The 21,004-nt window shown below is 36.6% G+C and overlaps 1 protein-coding gene across 1 annotated transcript in view; it reads right to left on the reverse strand.

Annotated features, from left to right (window-relative positions):
• Positions 1-1,311: 1,311 nt before the first annotated feature.
• Positions 1,312-21,004, reverse strand: part of tgfbr1b (transforming growth factor, beta receptor 1 b) — a 75,148-nt gene continuing 55,455 nt past the window's right edge. Inside the window, exons 4-9 of the mRNA XM_048174144.1 lie at positions 20,652-20,882; positions 20,404-20,571; positions 15,023-15,179; positions 12,339-12,463; positions 12,008-12,138; positions 1,312-4,812 (exon numbers count right to left, since the gene is read on the reverse strand). Of these exons, the coding sequence (XP_048030101.1) occupies positions 4,687-4,812; positions 12,008-12,138; positions 12,339-12,463; positions 15,023-15,179; positions 20,404-20,571; positions 20,652-20,882 (938 nt within the window). The 3' untranslated portion in view covers positions 1,312-4,686. The remainder of the gene's footprint in view (positions 4,813-12,007; positions 12,139-12,338; positions 12,464-15,022; positions 15,180-20,403; positions 20,572-20,651; positions 20,883-21,004) is intronic.

A 21,004-nucleotide genomic window follows, 5' to 3' on the forward strand; every position in this document is an offset into this window, starting at 1 on the left:
TACTACTTCGTTCCCTTGATTTGATAAATTGTGTGCACAATTTACTTTTTCGTTCCCTCCATTTGCTAAATTGTGTGCACTAGTTACTATTTCGTTCCCTCGATTTGCCAAATTGTGTGCACTATTTACTATTTCGTTCCCTCGATTTGCCAAATTGTGTGCACTATTTACTATTTCGTTCCCTCGATTTGCTAAATTGTGTGCACGATTTACTTTTTCGTTCCCTCCATTTGCTAAATTGTGTGCACTAGTTACTATTTCGTTCCCTCGATTTGCCAAATTGTGTGCACTATTTACTATTTCGTTCCCTCGATTTGCCAAATTGTGTGCACTATTTACTATTTCATTCCATCAATTTGCCAAATTGTGTGAACTATTTACTATTTCGGTCCCTCCATTTGCTAAATTGTGTGCACTATTTACTACTTCGTTCCCTCGATTTGCTAAATTGTGTGCACTATTTACTATTTCATTCCATCAATTTGCCAAATTGTGTGCACTAGTTACTATTTCGTTCCCTCGATTTGCCAAATTGTGTGCACTATTTACTATTTCGTTCCCTCGATTTGCCAAATTGTGTGCACTATTTACTATTTCATTCCCTCGATTTGCCAAATTGTGTGCACTATTTACTATTTCGTTCCCTCGATTTGCCAAATTGTGTGCACTATTTACTACTTCGTTCCCTTGATTTGATAAATTGTGTGCACAATTTACTTTTTCGTTCCCTCCATTTGCTAAATTGTGTGCACTAGTTACTATTTCGTTCCCTCGATTTGCCAAATTGTGTGCACTATTTACTATTTCGTTCCCTCGATTTGCCAAATTGTGTGCACTATTTACTATTTCGTTCCCTCGATTTGCTAAATTGTGTGCACGATTTACTTTTTCGTTCCCTCCATTTGCTAAATTGTGTGCACTAGTTACTATTTCGTTCCCTCGATTTGCCAAATTGTGTGCACTATTTACTATTTCGTTCCCTCGATTTGCCAAATTGTGTGCACTATTTACTATTTCATTCCATCAATTTGCCAAATTGTGTGAACTATTTACTATTTCGGTCCCTCCATTTGCTAAATTGTGTGCACTATTTACTACTTCGTTCCCTCGATTTGCTAAATTGTGTGCACTATTTACTATTTCATTCCATCAATTTGCCAAATTGTGTGAACTATTTACTATTTCGGTCCCTCCATTTGCCAAATTGTGTGCACTATTTACTATTTCGGTCCCTCCATTTGCTAAATTGTGTGCACTATTTACTACTTCGTTCCCTCCATTTGCTAAATTGTGTGCACTATTAACTTTTTCGTTCCCTCCATTTGCTAAATTGTGTGCACTATTTACTATTTAGTTCTCTCGATTTGCTAAATTGTGTGCACTATTTACTATTTCGTTTAATCGGATTGCTAACTTGTGTGCATGATTTACTATTGCGTGTACATGATTTAGCAATTCAAGGGAACGAAATAGTAAATCGTGTGCAAGATTTAGCCTACTATTTTTTTCCTGCATGTCACATGCGGGGCTCCGTATGCACGTCTCGTACGAATGACTTTCATGATGCTTTTACAATAAAGTTCTTGAAAGCTACAATCCCGGATCACTTGAATTGCACGTAAAAGATCTACCTTCAGCAATATTCCCTGAATTCATCTTACAAGGTCATACAGGTTTGGAACTACATGAGATTGAATAAATGATGATCATTTTCATTTTTGGCTGAACTATTCCTTTAAGTTTGTTGAAGAAAGCTTTCCCTCAATCATTCCCTTTGAGCTCTTCTCCTCCTCTGACTGCACTCTCCATTGCTTTTTTGGGTTTAATTTACACTTTTTCCTTCCAGATTTTCCATTAACAAACTGTACATCAGCCGGACTAACATTATACATACATATTTATATACATTTACACATTATTTATAGAGCTCCTACACACAAATTTTGCATTTCAGCGTGTAGCAGGATTCATTCATTCATTCATTCATTCATTCATTAATACTCTACTGTCCATCCAATGACTGGCACGGTTTCCTTGCACTAATGCCATCTCAAACAAGCTCAGCATAACTGATCATTTTAAAATACACTGTAAAAATCAATCCGGTTAAAAGGAAATGTTGAATGTGTCATATTTCGTATAGTTCTTTCCCTTCAGCAGGCAGCCTGCAAATGTTATGGAGCAGCCATAACCAGTCTTAAGAATGTAATTCGGGCACTAAATGTGATACTAATAACTACCGTGTCCTTTACGTGCTCCAGCAGAGAGACTTGTAATGCATAGCAGCGACGTTTGACCATCAGAAGAGAGAAATCCCTATTGCCTGAGCAATCAACATGCTAAAACCGCAGTTATTGCTGAACAGATCAACATATTTCCATTTTTTAAAAAGGAATATTCCAGATCCAATGCAAGTTGCACTCAATCGACAGCATGATAACCACAAGAAATGAATTTCCCACTTTAAAAACCGTGAGACGCTACCAATGGAAATGAATGAAGCCAATCCATAAACATTAAAAGACGATGAAGCGTTTACATGCGCCTTCTTAAACCAATCATGCTTAATATGCATAAACCCTAATCTTTTATTGGCATAAGGTCATAAACACTTTAGCATAATCTGATCGCCCATTATTAAATAACCTGATTTTTGGTCATTGTCAGTGTATTGGCGTGAATGTAAACATGCTCAATATCAAACATTTAACACAATCGCTGGGTTTGTCCATTTTCAACCCAACTTGGGTTGTTTTTAACCCAGCATTTTTTAGAGTGCACAACCATTAACAACTTAAATAGTACAGATGAATTCATCTAAGTGCTTTTATAAAATTCTAAACTTTATATTTTTGCTTTTAAATCCTCAAAACATTCACTTCCATTTCAAGTAACTCATCCTAACCTCCATTTTTGCTTTTATTAAAGAAAACAAGAGAAAAAATCTATAGTTTTTATGGTAATCAATGTTTGATCAATTGATTGAGCTCAACCTGCATTGAATCTGTAATATTCCTTCAATGAAGGGTGCCTAATCTGACTATAAAGATCACTGAAAAGTCACTGGTGATGTTTGTCCATGATAAAAGGTGTCCAAAGAAAAAAAAAAAAAAAACTCTGAAGTTACATGCTTAAATAAGCACCAGAAACTGATACCTTGAGAAAATAGTCAACAGAAACTTGTTCAGCCAAGTTCAGCGTGCCGTTTCAGTCTTCATTCATGAGCACAGCTATGGGAAACAATGCGATCAAATATCCTGCAGCTTTGATACTCGAGACAGCAAAGCTTGTTTGGGTGGCGATACGGTTCACATCCACCGACACACAACTGCTACATTTATGTATTCAGTTACATACAGTACTGATCCTACCACGTTATTATAGTCAGTTCGAACGCAAACAAAACACAAACAACCTCGACATAATCAATTGGTCCCTTAAGGCTTGCTCTTTTAAAGCAGTCCTTGATTTTTTTTTTTTCCTCATTTACATTCTATTAGAAAAAGTTGCCACAAAATGTTGGAAAACCTATGGCTTAGTAAATATCCATTTGCTATATTAATCTACCTCGCCATCTTCACGGACCGAGAACGAAGTAATCATATGTTTTCATTGGGCAACTTTCATTATTTTGCTTTCAGTTGTGTCCATAGCTAGTCGTTGGCCTGCTATACATTTTCTTCAGTCCTTTGTAACTTTGTAAAGTTTCCTCCGACCGAAGGCGGGCATATGATCACAGCACCAACGATTCAGACACTGGATTCCCAGCATACGGGCGTCCCGCGAAAACGCACAATGTTCCATAAAACAAGCTGTAACGTGAAGAGGTCTGGATTGTTGTTACATCCCTCAGTGCTGCATCAATGAAGACAATGAAGAGGCAGAAAAATGAAGAATGGCACCAGCAAATTGGAGTGTGGCGGCCCCCTTTTGCTCCGTGTGCATAAGAGACGTTCCTGGAGAAAGCCTCTGCTCGATACGCTCAGACCGACGGCGTCCGGCGGGGCCGATCACACCATGAGGGTGGGTTGGTTGGTTCAAAGCAGTGGCACTTTCTGGTAACACCTGGCTTGGAAGGCATGGTTGTCATCGTAGTTGTTGTAGCAGAGCAGTAAAAAATATAAAGTAGATACGTTTTATCTATATTGCATATGTCACAGCATGTTCGCCAAGACTGAATGAGGTCGTGTCCAGTTTTGTTTTTGCAAAAACAGAACCAAAAAAACAGTTAGACTGACCTGAAGAACTGCAGTGATGAGCGGAAATTAAACACAAGGTGCAAATACGGTCATTTCTTCGTGAGAGAAAAAACAAACCAAACTCAAATCAACCCGGCCACTGAAGAAAAAGGTTATAAATAATCGAAGAATCCTTCTTAGGTAGCACTTTCGCTGAACCCAGCCCTGCCGCGCTGTTGACGCAGTCTGAAAATGAGATCCCAGCACGACACCAGCTGGACGTGGAAGTGGGTTATTACATCATAAAGTCCGTGTTTTCTACCCACGTCAAAGTCCAGGCGCGATTTAAGACCGAGGCAAAGGATGCAGAAACAAACTGACACTTCATTCAAAGTGCTCGTGTCCTCTCTCGAAGACAGAGGGTGATGCAATAATAAAGGATAATGATAAAGGTGATGATAACTATCATAAATCAGTCTAATTGTTGGGCAGACCGAGGGCCGCCGGCCTACATCTTGATGCCCTCCTGCTGGCTGAGCTGTGATAAGGTCTTCTTGATGCGCAGGGCGGTGAGGCGCGCGGCTCCGTTGGCGTACCAGCACTCTCTCATGATCTTGGCCATCACACGCAGAGCCTGAACACAACCAGAAAGGAAAAAGACATGAGTAATAAAGGAAATGCCAGATGCACTGCTGGCTTTGTCACCTTCATGTTGCGTTCCAAGCCCTAGATGGGTAGATAATTGGGGGCTCGTCCGGGAGTTTTCATAAAGGATTAGTTCACTTCAGAATTCAAATTTCCTGATAATTTACTCACCCTCATGAAAGATGAGCATTTGTGGTTAAAAAGTATATAATTTGTTTTGTTTTTTTAAGAAAATGTCAGATGGTTTCTCTAGATTAGACTCTTATTCCTCGTCTGGGATCATGTAGAGCTCTTTGAAGCTGCACTGAAACTGACATTTGGACCTTCAACCTGTTGAACCCCAGTGAAGTCCACTATATGGAGAAAAATCCTGGAATGTTTTCCTAAGAAATTTCTTTTTGACTGAAGAAAGAAAGACAAACATCTTGGATGACATGGGGGTGAGTAAAGGATAAGGAAATTTGAATTCTGAAGTGAACTAATCCTTTAAACTAATCCTTTGACTGTTTATATGAAGGTCACATTAAAACTGTCCTGGAAAGTTTTTTCATCATTGACTGTAGTTATTTTTCAAATGTATCTTGTATAGATTTTATTGTTTTACCCTCCTCCCAAATCCAGACTTTCAATCTTCAAGTATGAAAATCCAACTGTGAATTAAAACTATAATCTAATCAAAGAGTTAAATAAACACATCATTTCAATATTTATTGTGTTTTGTGATAATAACGCAATGAAACATGACAAATTGTGAGACAATTTTCATCCAGACTGTCATAAAAAGAAATTATGAACGTGCAAAAACAAAAACATTATGTTGTAGACAATGTTTGCTTTTTCTGTACGTTTTTTTTGCACAGTAAAATAAAACCTGAAGCTGTAATTTGCCTTTTTTGCCAAATAATTATGTCAAGACAAACACCCTAACCAAGTTTAGTGTTTTGTTCTTCCATCATATTTAAAATACTTAAAACATAAAATATTTTCCATATATTTTGATGGTTTAATCAAACTTGTAGGGTCATTAAAAACTAATATCCCCTCTGGACATCATATATGTATACATATATTGGATATTAGCAAACACACACACACACACACACACACACACACACACACACACACACATATATATATATTCAAATACCCATTCCTTAAAAAAAAGCACTGTTGCAAATTGTTAAAAGATCATTTAAAAACTAGTCAGAATGTGAAGTGTATTAAACCTTTACTTTCTCTTTACTTTATAAAACACACGCACGCATACACAAGGTCCATTAAAAGGTTAAAACGTTTTTAGCTCATGAGAAAAATTCAGTGAAGTGTGTCCAGAAAAATTTCATGTACTTCAACTTGTAATTTCTATTCTAATGTTGTACTGACTACAGCAGTTATTTGTCAAATCAGTGTTTTCGTTCTACTGTGAAGTTCATGCCATCTGAGAAACGCTAGAATAGATACAAATACGCTCCGTTAGGCATGTATCGCAATTATTTGCATATCATCTCCAGCAGAAATCCTCCTCTAAGTGCCCTCAATGAAGTGAAGTGTCTGTCGGAGTACGGCTTCACCACATCTACTCAGCGCTGGGAATTTTATTAGATACAAATTAGGCACGTAAAAGAGCAAATAGCTACAGTTTTATACTTGGCACACTGTTACCAGTGTATGAAATGCACAACAATCTCTAAAGAGATTTGAGCTCTCTTAGGGGTAATTACCGACACCCACATTCGGCTCTCAGGGTGAAAGTATTCCACAGAATGCAAATCAAATCATTTCTGTTACTGCTTCAGATAGAAGAGAGCCAACTATGCACACAACCATAATTTATCTCATTTAGCTGCTCAGCAAATCAAAACAACTGCACAGTTATGGAAGGTCATCCGCCTTGAGGAAGAAAATACAGCCTTACACATGCATTATTGAGTTCGCTAAGTTAGCTTCTTGAAGAGGTTATTAATAACAGACCTGCTTTGAATGTGCTCGCTGTTGAAGTCAGGTCATCTAACAGTCTGGAAAAACTGATTTTTAACAAGCGATGCAGTTGAAGGCTTGAGGTCACAACACAACTTCCTGTGTGAAGACTTTCTCCCAATGCAACACAAATTGCCTTTTGCTATCCCTCATGCAGTTAAGGCCAACATCAACTTTGATTTAAAGCATTTTTTCAACCATTTAAAGTGTTTTTAGACAAATGAGACTCTTGTTTGCATTGAATCGGTGGAAGGTGAAAGCATACAGTGCTAAACGTTGCAAAACGTTTGAAAGCCATTTAAATGTTAATATGTAGAATTTAAAATTTGCTTTATGTACTTTAGTACAAATGACAATCTTAAAAAGTTTTTTGTCAAACGTGACTTTTTTAGATTTGTTTGGCGGCAGATGCCTAAACATTGCTAAAATGTTGTTTAAATGCTGCTTAACTGTTAATTATTATGTAGAATTCAAACTTTGCTTTATGTACTTACAAAACTGACACAAACATCACTTGACAATCATGAAGAGTTTTTAGACAAACGTGACTTGATACAAATGAGAATGAATACTTTATGTACTTTATAACAACTGGATATTTTAAGGAGTTTTTTGGACTTTTTGCCTCTTTTTTTGTGGCAGGTGAAAATATACGTCCAACATATCGCTTAAATGTTGTTTAAACGTTAATTATATGTATAAATATAGCTGCGAGCAGCAATTATTGGGATTCAAGTGCTTTAAGGCCTATAAGTACATGCGTAAAAAGATATTATGTTTTATTTAGCAAGCATGTAACCACTTAGATCATAGATGGAAAAAAACATTGACAGCCAATACAGACAATTTCTTAAGGAAATGCATGGTTTTTAAAGCTTTTTAACAGTTATAGCGCCACCTATGGTCCGATCTCTATAAAAGTTTGCATGCTTGTTTAGAATCTTATTTCACGTGTCGTCAACCATTTTCACAAAATTCCGAGTTTTCCTTTAGGATTTATAGGCTTTTGAGTATATTTTGCCACGCCCCTTTTCTAAATGACCATGGTTATAGCTACCCAAAAGGCTAAAGTTCAACTTTTTTTGGTAATTATTGACCTAGAGAGTCCAGAAAACCACTGGTTTGGTTCTGATCCGGCGAAAACAGACGTAAGGCCAGTTCGCAAAAGTAGGTTTATTACATACTCGTGAATATTTAATGAATGATTTGATTGACAGCAGTGGTTCTTGAGGCAAAGTGGTTCAGCATGAGGAGATATATTAAATAACATGCATATCGTGTGGATGTGTGAAACACCACATGATTACAGAGGTGTAAAACTCATTAGCACCACCTAGAGATCGATTTCTTTCAAAATTCTTACAGACCTCTAGGACCATGAGTCGAACATGTTCTGATCGGGCCAAAAACCTAGGACTAGTTCAAAAGAATCCAAAATACCTAAAATTTTGTCAAATCCGAGACATGGATTTTGTCCGTCTCGAGCCAAGGATTCCAATGATATAATACACTTGAGCCTCACGGTTTAAGAGTTATGAGCCATTTCGTACTTTTAAATGCTGTAGCGCCCCCCATCAGGCCAATCGGTAGAGCCTTGGTGACGTTGTAGGCGGTATTGAGTACTACCAGCCCTCAAAGTTTCAAGTCTCTATGATTTATGTTTGGATTGCTTGATCACTTTTATGGGAGAATGCTGATCCTTGCAAATTTTAACAATTACAATAGAGTTTCACATAATTAAAACTGCTTGCTTTATGTACTTTATGATGCCCCTTACAGGTCATTTTAGCCTCCTTTGGGGGTCCTTTAAACCCCTTGTAAGTCACACCTTGATACAATCTCAGGCTTTACACTGCACTAGGGAACAAACGTTTCCCAAAGACTCAAATCTCCTGCAAGGCATCTGCATGTTCAGGCTAACCTGTAAACAAGAGCAGAATACAGAAATACCATCTGCTTAAAATGCGGTGCCAAACATTAAATGTCACTCGTACTGCAGCTGAGTCACGCTAGAAACAACGCCGTCCTCTAACAGTTCACGAGAAACAAAGACAATGTATCGGTTTATGCGAACGAAAGGCGAGTAGTAAAGACACATCTCTATTTCAGAGCCTCTCAGAAACAGTGTTTGGCAGCCTTCATATACTGGAGTCAGATTAGATTTCACAGCTGTGTTATCATGGACAAATCTAATCAAGTTGTGTCACTTCCCAAGTAATAAAGAGGACAGGAGCAAAGCGCGTCTGATGAAACCCGAGCGAGGCTGGATTGGTTCTCTAGCGCGGCTCCCGTGGGATTGTGGTTTTTCAGACGGAAGCAGGGAGCCGGTGTGGGGATTTCAGCGGGAGAGAGCGGCCATTAGGATTCAGTAATGCTCCGGCGGCCGCATTGATGCGATTACCCCAAACCAGAGGGCAGATCTGTGTATGGTCTAATGAAATGCTGGGAGAATTAACTTCATTGATCTACATGGGGAAATGAAAATGGTTCTTTTGAGAACAACAGGATGTTTTTGAACTCAAGAAAGCCAGGAGCAAATGTACACACACACACACGGCAACGGTTATTTGACTGTCCTCTTAAAAGAAGTCATTTTTTAATATGATTTATGTTTGTTAGGTTTTGCCCATAAACCAAAAATTATTTATTTAGTTTAAATTAATCATATTTTTGTTCTTGTTTTTGAAAATTTACAAACAAGGTTCTGACAAAATGTTAATTGATTATTTAAAAAAAAAATTGGTTTGAATCAAGACTTTTATTACTGGATGAATCAATGTTTTTGAACGAATCTATTGAGTGAATGATTCAATGACTCTCTCATGAAGACGTCACTTCTTTCATTACTGGATGAATCAACGTTTTTGAACGAATATATTGTGTGAATGATTCAATGACTCATGAAGACATCACTTCTTTCATTACTGGATGAATCAACATTTTTGAAAAAAATCTATTGTGTGAATGATTCAATGACTCATGAAGACGTCACTTCTTTCATTACTGGATGAATCAACGTTTTTGAAAAAAATCTATTGAGTGAATGATTCAATGACTCTCTCATGAAGACGTCACTTCTTTCATTACTGGATGAATCAACGTTTTTGAACGAATATATTGTGTGAATGATTCAATGACTCATGAAGACGTCACTTCTTTCATTACTGGATGAATCAACGTTTTTGAAAGAATCTATTGAGTGAATGATTCAATGACTCTCTCATGAAGACGTCACTTCTTTCATTACTGGATGAATCAACGTTTTTGAACGAATCTATTGTGTGAATGATTCAATGACTCATGAAGACGTCACTTCTTTCATTACTGGATGAATCAACGTTTTTGAAAAAATCTATTGAGTGAATGATTCAATGACTCTCTCATGAAGACGTCACTTCTTTCATTACTGGATGAATCAACGTTTTTGAAAAAATCTATTGAGTGAATGATTCAATGACTTTCTCATGAAGACGTCACTTCTTTCATTACTGGATGAATCAACGTTTTTGAACGAATATATTGTGTGAATGATTCAATGACTCATGAAGACATCACTTCTTTCATTACTGGATGAATCAACGTTTTTGAACGAATCTATTGTGTGAATGATTCAATGACTCATGAAGACGTCACTTCTTTCATTACTGGATGAATCAACATTTTTGAAAAAAATCTATTGTGTGAATGATTCAATGACTCATGAAGACATCACTTCTTTCATTACTGGATGAATCAACGTTTTTGAACAAATCTATTGAGTGAATGATTCAATGACAAATACTGTTTTAACAGTCATTTGTCGCCATCTACTGGTGTAATGATGTAATCAATAGAATCTTTATTTGAAGCATCAAGTTACTTTCGAAAGGTGATTTACTCTATTTGATCACCACCATAGACATCAGTGTTTATATCTGAACTATAAACTTTTATCCCAGTACTTCTGTGATAATCTGAATTATCGTAAGGCAGAAATAATGATACTGTGTGGTTAAAAGACTGTTTGTGAAGCTGTTTCATACCTTAACATGACAACAGCTCTGTGATCGATCGCTGTGATCGAACTTGTCAAAGGTTTAATAGACATAGCGCCAAATCACTGTCATATGCAGTAGGAATAAGATCATGTGAGTGTTTGAATCGAGACTGCAATCTCTTAATGATTATTTTGTCAATTAACAAGTCCCATAGGGATGCAGGGTGACTCATAAAACCCTGAACAGTCTCTCTGGGATCCTTGAAAATGTTGCTAATAAGGTCCAAAACAGGACATAAACAAGGATAATTAGAATATCTTCAAGCTTTTAAAGTTAGGACGAATTAAAGTTTTACCCTAAATTGTAATGATTGGGTGGACAGGGTATTTTTAAAATCAAATTTAAAGACCATTTTTGAGACCAGCACAAATAAAATTAATACCATATGGCAGAGCAATCTATGGTAACATCCAAACCATAAAATGATAGTAAACCTAACTTTACAGTTCAAATAACACAGGTTTAGACAAAAACTAAAAGGCTTATTAAATAATAAACGTTTATAGGATATAATCCCCATAAGGTAAACATGGTCATAATTCAACAATAGATCAAAGTAGGGCTGGGCGATATGGCAAAAAAGTCATATCTCAGTATTTTTTTGGCTAAATGGCGATATACAGTATATATCTCAGTATTTTCTAAATTTCTCTATTTGGATTCAGAAAAAAAAAATCCGTATTTACTTTTTAAAAACCTTAATTCAACATCCTGCCTAATGTTGTCCTACAAACAGTGTTTATATTAAAAGCTATTAATACAAATATAGTGAATGTAACCATGTAGTCTGGCACAAATGCAAAAAAGAGAAAGTTATTTTACATTCTAACATTGTAACATTACAATCTAAAAATAAAAATAATGCTTCTCTCATGAAGACGTCACTTCTTTCATTACTGGATGAATCAACGTTTTTGAATGAATCTATTGAGTGAATGATTCAATGACTCTCATGAAGACTTTACATTCTAACATTGTAACATTACAATCTAAAAATAAAAATAATGCTTTTTAAAGTACAGAATTGGCTTTTCCAATACACTTTCCCTCATAATAATATATACATTTTAACCTAAAATCATGAAGTTTTAAAATAAATGTTTATTTGTCAGCTCACATTTACGGGTTGGTTTCATTCCCATCTCTTTATGCTCAAGTTTGTGCTCTCACCTCACAGCTCTGCCACCTGTTGGGAATGTTGGGCCGCAGCTTCTGCTCGCACACGACTCTCCTCATCTCCTCCACCGACGGGTCCGACTGCACCAGGTCATAGTACGGCAGCTGGTAGTCTTCATGAATGCCTGCAGGAAAGTGTGTACGAGGTATGTTAACACAAGGAACAAAACAACAGATGATACTGCTGATATAGATTTCACACAATACTTGATCTCCCGTACTGAAAAGGGGAATAAAGAAACAATGGGAAAATATAATGCATGTATTTAAGCAGCAGCAGCACTAAAACAGTTATTAAAGCAGAGCGAAGAGTCCTTGATAATACCTCCAATAGAACATCTGCTGGCAATTTCCCAGAAGACGAGCCCCATGGCGTAGATGTCGGCCCTCTTGAAAGACTCAAAATGCTTCATGTTTATTGAATCGTCAAGTACTTCTGGAGCCATATACCTGTTGAAAGAAAGTTATTATATTTTTAAAGCAAAGCAAAACCATAATCCAGAGATTTAATATGCCCCCATGATACAAAAGCAAAGTCTTTCTCAAGGTTCAATGTAGCTTCACCAAGGGAGGAAAAAATGCCCTGAAAAGGAGAGAAATCAGCCAGTTTCGAGGTAGTATGAAAATAAATCAATATATAATTAAAATTAAATTAAAAAAAGCACAGCAAGCCTGAAATTCACAAGGCTGGTGCATCTATTTGTTGCACATGAATTATTGTTTTTAAACTTGATCCTAAAACATAAAAAATGCAGGCAAGTTCAAAATATTTCATAGTGTTTTGTATTTTGGTTGTATTTAAAAGGTAATGCAAATGGATCAAACCAGAAAAAAACTTGTATATATGTACTATGTATTTTTACTACAAAAACAAGTGCATACCAAAGAAATAAAATGCATAAAAATCAATTAAATAATACAAAATAATCAATTAAAATGCTTTTACATTTATTCGTGGAACATTTTGCTTTTATTTACGACATGAAAAAGAGATATTTTACAGTGTCCTTGTTACATGTAGTTACTCTAGTAATGACTATAAATGATGCATAATTTCATGCAACTAACCCTAAACATGTTATTAATTAATATTACTCAAATGTATAATTACACTGTAACAAGAACACTTTAAAATAAAACAAAGAGGTTTCTAAAACAACACAGATTACTGTGAACAGTGCAACATTTTTGCAATCCACTTCTGAAAAGGTGCATTAAAAAAAAAAAAAAAAAAAAAAAATCACAACCTTAAAACAGTGTTAATTAGCGGTTACCTGTGAGATCTAACGACACGTCTCAGAGGTAAAGTCTGTTTTCAAACTGGGATGGGAATAACAGCACATGGTTGCTGTGTTATTGTGAAATCTTTCACAGGAAGTCAAGGTATTAACAGACTAATCTCCTCACCAGATTTCGGCAGGGTGAAGTCAGTTTCATGATCCTGATTAATCGGGATAAATTCAAGAGATCTAGCCTTCAGCCCAGAGTCGCTGCGTTACCCATGATGTCAATGTTGACCTCCGAGACGCTCGCTGAGCGGAAGTGGAACATGCACTCATTTCATGCAAGTCTGTTGACTTAATTATATTGCCAGGGCAAATGGTGTAAGTAAACCGAGAGATCGTTCCTTTCCAACACATTAATTCAGTTTGACGCAATTTCATCTGCGACATGCAAATTACAGTGGATGAATCATGAAACGTCCACACGCTCTGCTAAAATAAGAAAGCACTTAGATTTGAACTGGGTAACGAACAACCTAAAAGTCTTTAACCCTTTAAACCCTGTGTTGAAGATTAAAAATATATATATCATTTTTATTATAATTTTACATACACTGCCCTCCAAAAGTTTGGAAACACCCCTGGCATGATATCAGCATAAATCCTTATTTTTTGGTGCAAACACATTAAAGTAACTTGACATTATCATTGAAGATCAGCAATAATAATTTTCATTTTGATTACATAATAATGGCAATATACACGTCAAAGTCAGACATGCCCCTTTGCCAGCTGTGATGCTGTTACTGGTTTAAACTTGGCCCAGGTTTGTAAAAGATTTTGGGCTCAGCACACCTTAATAGCTTCAACAATTGATTGCCAATTAAGTTTAGAATACAATGAACCAATCAGAACCCAGTTTAGGTCAGATAGCTGCTAATGCTGGATATTTTGAGGAATCGAAAATTTAAGTTTTTTCTATGTATAAACTGTTTATGTAATAAAATATGTTTTCGTAGTTTGTGTTTTCCCTTATCAGTGCAAAAGAAAAAGATTCATGCCAATATTGTTGTATTGCCAAAATTTTGTGGTGATAGCATAATGTCATTAAAAGTTACAGCATTTGGAACCAAGGTAGCCTTTTTGTTTAGCATTGATACCCCCTAATGGGCATTTTTAAAATTGTTCCTTCATGGATTCAATGGATTATATTGATGTTTGGACTCATTTTAATTGGAAGAATCTGCTGTAAATAATGATGTGCCATTTTCCACAAACAGAGCATGTTTCCTGAAGTTACGAGCGAAAACGTGACATCAGTATATTATTATTGCAGGGCTTCACATACAAAAACTCGCTCAAGTTTAGTAAAGGTCAAAACAATTATGCTTGTTGTATTCAACTCCGTGAGACCTTTCAAATGACATATGACACATGATTATCTGAGCTGTATGATGTTTTTGATGCATTGCAGCACATAGTACAAAAAAGTATTTCATAAATTCTGACTTTTTTTTCTATTTATCAGCAAATAACAGCACTATTTAATCAAATTGGCTACATTTATTGTAAAGTTCAGACTCTAAGCTTTCAAATGACACCTATTTTGTGTTGATGAAGGCAGTAGTTTTGAAAAATATGATTATTCATTTTTTCACAGCTAGGTGACGCCTGCGGGCGGTACACCCCGTTTTAGAGAAACTCAGCACTCACTAACAGCCAGCGAGCTGAAACCCTATCTGAAGTTCCCTGAGGATCGAGAGGAAGAGTGACGGGAGAACATTACCGTTTGGTGCCCACTCTGTGATTGGGAGCGATGTCGATGGTGTCGGTGGCAGAGTCGTGACGGACGGCCAAACCTAGGTCTGCGATGCAGCATGTGCCGTTCTTCTTGACCAGAATGTTCTTTGATTTCAGATCCCTGTGGGCGATAGCAGGCTTACCTGGAACCAAATGCAGGAACACCAGATTAGAGAAAGAGCTGAGGAGAAAACGGTCACATTCTCATGCAGAGCCACAGACGATAAAGGGATCGTTCACCCGGAAACGTAAATTCTCCCTCAGGTCGTTCACAAATGAAGTTTGTGTTTTTAATGAAATATGACAGATTTTTCCATTTTACCAAAACTTTTAAGCCTGAAAAAGGAACGGTCTTCAGAAGAGTCACGATCGCTTTATATGATGAACAGATTTAATTCACTTTTATTCACATATAAACATTGATCAGGAACACACATAGAGCTCATCTAATATGATCAACAGAAGCTCAAGCGCACAACAAGGTTCTGCTAGCACGATTTAACGTGAACATGTTACTAGCATTATTTAACACTCCACTAGCATGGATTAACACATTGCTAGCATGATTTAATGTTAACATTTTGCTAGCATGATTTAACACATGCTAGCATGTTTTGATATGTTGCTAGCATGTTTCTAACATGATTTAACACATTGTTAGCATGTTTCTAACATGATTTAGCACATTGCTAACGTGTTTCTAGCTTGATTTAACAAATTTGCATGTTTTAACATGTTGCTATCCTGATTTAACACATTGCTAGCATGTTTTAACATGATTTAGAACATTGCTAACATGTTTCTAGCTTGATGTAACAATTTAACATTTTAACATGTTGCTATCCCGATTTAACACATTGCTAACATGTTTCTAACATGATTTTGCACATTGTTAGCATGTTTTAACATGTTCCTATCCCAATTTAACGGTGCTAACATGTTTCTAACATGATTTAGCACATTGCTAACATGTTTCTAGCATGATTTACCACATTTCTAACATGTTTCTAGCTTGATTTAACAAATTAGCATATTTAACATGTTGCTATCCCGATTTAACACATTGCTAGCATGTTTTTAACACGATTTAACACATTGCTAACATGTTTCTAGCTTGATTTAACAAATTAGCATGTTTTAACATGTTGCTATCCCAATTTAACGGTGTTAGCATGTTTCTAACATGATTTAGCACATTGCTAACATGTTTCTAGATTGATTTAACAAATTAACATTTTAACATGTTGCTATCCCGATTTAACACATGGCTAACATGTTTCTAGCTTGATTTAACAAATTAGCATGTTTTAACATATTTTGCTATCCCAATTTAACCCATTGTTAACATGTTTCTAACATGATTTAACACATTGTTAGCATGTTTTAACATGTTGCTATCCCAATTTAACCCATTGTTAGCATGTTTCTAGCCTGATTTAACACATTGTTAACATGTTTCTAACATGATTTAACACATTGCTAACATGTTTCTAACACGATTTAACACATTGTTAACATGTTTTAACATGTTCCTATCTCAATTTAACATGGTGCTAGCATGTTTTTAACATGATTTAACACATTGCTAACATGTTTCTAGCTTGATTTAACAAATTAACGTTTTAACATGTTGCTATCCCGATTTAACACATTGCTAACATGTTTCTAACATGAATTAGCATGTTGCTAACGTTTCTAACATGTTGCTATCCTGATTTACTATGCCATGTTAACAAAATGTTAAAACATGCTAGCAATGTGCTAATTCATGCTAGAAACATGCTAACAAAACAAAAATAAAGACTTTATTCAACTACTTCCTCTCTACCCTGTCAGTCTCCTACGCTGTTTACATTGAAGACACATTGCAGAGCTTCCGCGTTGTACGTCAGAACGGCGACTCCTTATTGGTCGGCTCCTGTGTCAGCATCACACGCATGCATCGTGCTAATCACGTGAACAGCGCCGGCCAATACTGAGCCGGTGTTCTGACATACAACACGGAAGCTCTGCAATGTGTATTCAACGTAAACAGCGTAGGAGACTGACAGGGTAGAGAGGAAATAGTTGAAAAAAGTCTGGTCTCGTCATAACATTAAGGTTGAACCACTGAAGTCACATGACTGTTTTAACAACGTCTTTAGTACCTTTCTGGACCTTGAAAGTGGTAATTTTGTTGCTTTCTATGGGAGATAAAAAATAAAATCTCGGATTTCATCAAAACTGTCTTAATTAGTGTTCTGAAGATGAACGAAGGTCTTACGGGTGTGGAACGACATGAGGGTGAGGAATAAATGACAGAAATTGAATTTTAAAACTCTAGCAACTCCGAACTCTGACTGAATGTCTGTGGTCTCCTGTCAAACTCTTCCGCAGGTTCCCTAGTGAGCCTGAAGGTTCAGACTGAGCAACATGTACATGCCGAGGCTGCATCGAACTGTCAGCAAAATAGAGCTACGAATAATGAAAGTGTTTATTGGAGCCACAGTGAATCGCTCCCCCTGGGAACGCCGTGCTGCTGTGTGTGGGTTTACATGCATTATGCATTATGATGCATGCAGTCGTGTGTGTTTCACTGTAACCTATTGGAAGTTTCCACACTGCTGTCAGTGTCAGAAATCAATGCTAGACAGAGTCCACAGCCGCAATGCATCCGCTCACATCTGCCACTCATGAAGTAGTAATGTGGTGGTACAGAAATGCTATCAGATATCTACTGAATGCACACCCTGTTAATGATTTCAATATCACTGAATTTTACTAAAGCTCAGGGTTTAAAAATGAGCAACAGTAACAGCAATGCTTGCCTTGTAATGCATTATTTGCAGTCATAAACAAAAGAAAGCTTTGTTATAGCTTTAGTACTACAATAGAGCGTGCTGAATTGAGCTTGATTGTGACTCTCTCATAGTTTAACGGGGCATTATGTCTCAATTATACGAATGTAATAAAGCTGCCACGCCGATAAATGATGCTCGCCTTAACAACAAATTACTCATGAAACCCCATCAACTACTCTTGACTGAGATGAAGACATCTAAATCAGGCAAAAATGCTTCGATTTTGGACTTCTAAAGGCAAACAGTGACTATTTTATATGTAATTTAAATAAATAAATACTTCCTGGAGCCACTGGTGGATCAATAAGCAAGACCTGTAAAGCTGAACAGTTGATTTGGCATCATGGGAACGGATGCAGCACAGCCTGTGTGAAGACGAGTGAACATCTGCTGCGGCTCGCGTGATCATGACAAGCTGAGGCAGAGCGCGCGGGGAGCCGACAGACAGCCGACTGCGGCCTTTCTGCGCCAAACTACGCTGAAACAAAAGCTCTAGTTTGATTTCTGCAAGAGTTTCGCCAACAGCATGTTCAGTGTTTCTGTCCGCACTGAGGGCAGCTGCTGATATCCGCTAATTCCTCACAAGAGAACTAAAAACTACACGAGTAAAGTTTGATGTTGGCCGAAAGCTTGAAGATTTTACAATGAAGTAAAAAATAATAAATACAAATAATAAAATTTTAGTCAATAAAATACTGTTAACATGTTCTAACATATTGTTAATTTTTAAGCAAGTTGTTAACATGTTTCTAGCATGAATTAACACATTGCTGAAATGTTGCTAGCATTAACACAGCTAGCATGTTTTAACATGTTTCTAGTATGATTTAACACATTGATAACATGATTTAACCCATTGTTAGCATGTTTTTAGCATGATTTAACATTCATTTTAACATGTTCCTATCCTAATTTAACATGTTGCTAACATGTTTCTAGTATGATTTAAAACATGACTAACATGATTTAACCCATTGTTAGCATGTTTCTAACATGATTTAACATTATTAACGTTTTAACATGTTCCTATCCCAATCTAACATGTTGCTAACATGTTTCTAGTATGCTTTAACATATTACTAACACGATTTAACCAACTGTTAGCATGTTTTTAGCATGATTTAACATTATTAACGTTTTAACATGTTCCTATCCCAATTTAACATGTTGCTGACATGTTTCTAGTATGATTTAACACATTAATAACATGATTTAACCCATTGTTAGCATGTTTTAGCATGATTTAACATTCATTTTAACATGTTCCTATCCTAATTTAACATGTTGCTAACATGTTTCTAGTATGATTTAAAACATGACTAACATGATTTAACCCATTGTTAGCATGTTTCTAACATGATTTAACATTATTAACGTTTTAACATGTTCCTATCCCAATCTAACATGTTGCTAACATGTTTCTAGTATGCTTTAACATATTACTAACACGATTTAACCAACTGTTAGCATGTTTTTAGCATGATTTAACATTATTAACGTTTTAACATGTTCCTATCCCAATTTAACATGTTGCTAACATGTTTCTAGTAAGATTTAACACATGGCTAACATGATTTAACCCATTGTTAACATGTTTTTAGCATGATTTAACATTATTAACTTTTTAACATGTTCCTATCCCTATTTAACATGTTGCTAACATGTTTCTAGTATGATTTAACACATTACTAACACGATTTAACCCATTGTTAGCATGTTTTTAGCATGATTTAACATTATTCATATTTTAACATGTTCCTATCCCAATTTAACATGTTGCTAACATGTTTCTAGTATGATTTAACACATGGCTAACATGATATAACCCATTGTTAGCATGTTTCTAGCATGAAATAACACATTGCTAGCATGATTTAACATTAACATGTACTAACATGTTGATAATATGTTTCTAGTATGATTTAACACATGGCTAACATGATTTAACCCATCGTTAACGTGTTTTTAGCCCAAATTAGCACATTGCTAGCATGTACTGTATCTAGCTTGATTTAACACATTGTTAACATGCTAGCAACATGCTAAATCATGTTAACAACATGTTAAAACAAGTTCCTAGTATGATTTAACATTGCTAACATGATTTAACACATCACTAGCATGTTTAACGTGTTTGCTAGCAAAATTTAACATGTTAGCACACATTAAAGAGCCACAAAATGGTATTAATAGCTTGAATTTGAAATCTAAATATTTGTTTCATATCATAAAGTATCAAAGCAGAGATTATTGTGATTACTGAATGGCAGGAGCTACAAATAATTTTTAGTTTTAAAGTTTTGTTCACAAATCAGCTGAAAACAGCATCTAAAAGATCAATTCTTGGGATTCAAGAATCAAAATGAGAATCGATTAAAATCGCAAAATCAACCCAGCCCAATTATTTATGTTTCCAAAAAGAATCAGTTTCACCCAAACACACTCGAGATGCACAGAAGCACAGCATAAGACACAGCGATTACGCTGCTGACTTCGGATTTCAGGACGCAGGTGAACTAACAAGTACCTTGTGTTCCCACAATCTCCATGTGCAGGTGAGCCAGGCCACTGGCAGTGGACAAGGACAGCTTGATCATGCCCTCCACCGTCACCGTGTAGCGGTTCAGGTAGTCGAACAGGGAGCCGTGCTCATGGTAGTCCGATACCAGCCACAGCTGCGTCCACGTCCCATTGTCTGACGAGAAGAAAAGACAGATTAGATGAGCAAACAGCAGCTGATCTCAACTCATCCCAGCATGCAGCAGTGCTTCAAACCTTTGTTGTCTGCGGCGATGAAGCCGAGGATATTCTCGTGCCGCAGCATGACGGTCTGGTAGATCTCGGCCTCCCGAAACCAAGAGCGTTCCTCTCTGGAGGAGAAGATCTTGACGGCCACCTCCTCTCCTCTCCACTTGCCCCTCCACACCTCTCCGAAGCGGCCCTTCCCGATGCTCTCCTGCAGGATGATGGTTCTGGCTATAGTCCTCTGCACCAGCAGCGGGAGACCTGGAAGAGAGCAGATGCACAGGCCGACTTAATGATACATGCATGTTGTCATATGAACAATTCATTTAGACACACAAATGTGCATGTTTAACATTGACAGTAACCGTTTGAGTCGGTTTTAC

The sequence above is a fragment of the Megalobrama amblycephala genome, linkage group LG22 (genome assembly GCF_018812025.1).
Source record: "Megalobrama amblycephala isolate DHTTF-2021 linkage group LG22, ASM1881202v1, whole genome shotgun sequence".
NCBI classification, from domain to species: domain Eukaryota; kingdom Metazoa; phylum Chordata; class Actinopteri; order Cypriniformes; family Xenocyprididae; genus Megalobrama; species Megalobrama amblycephala.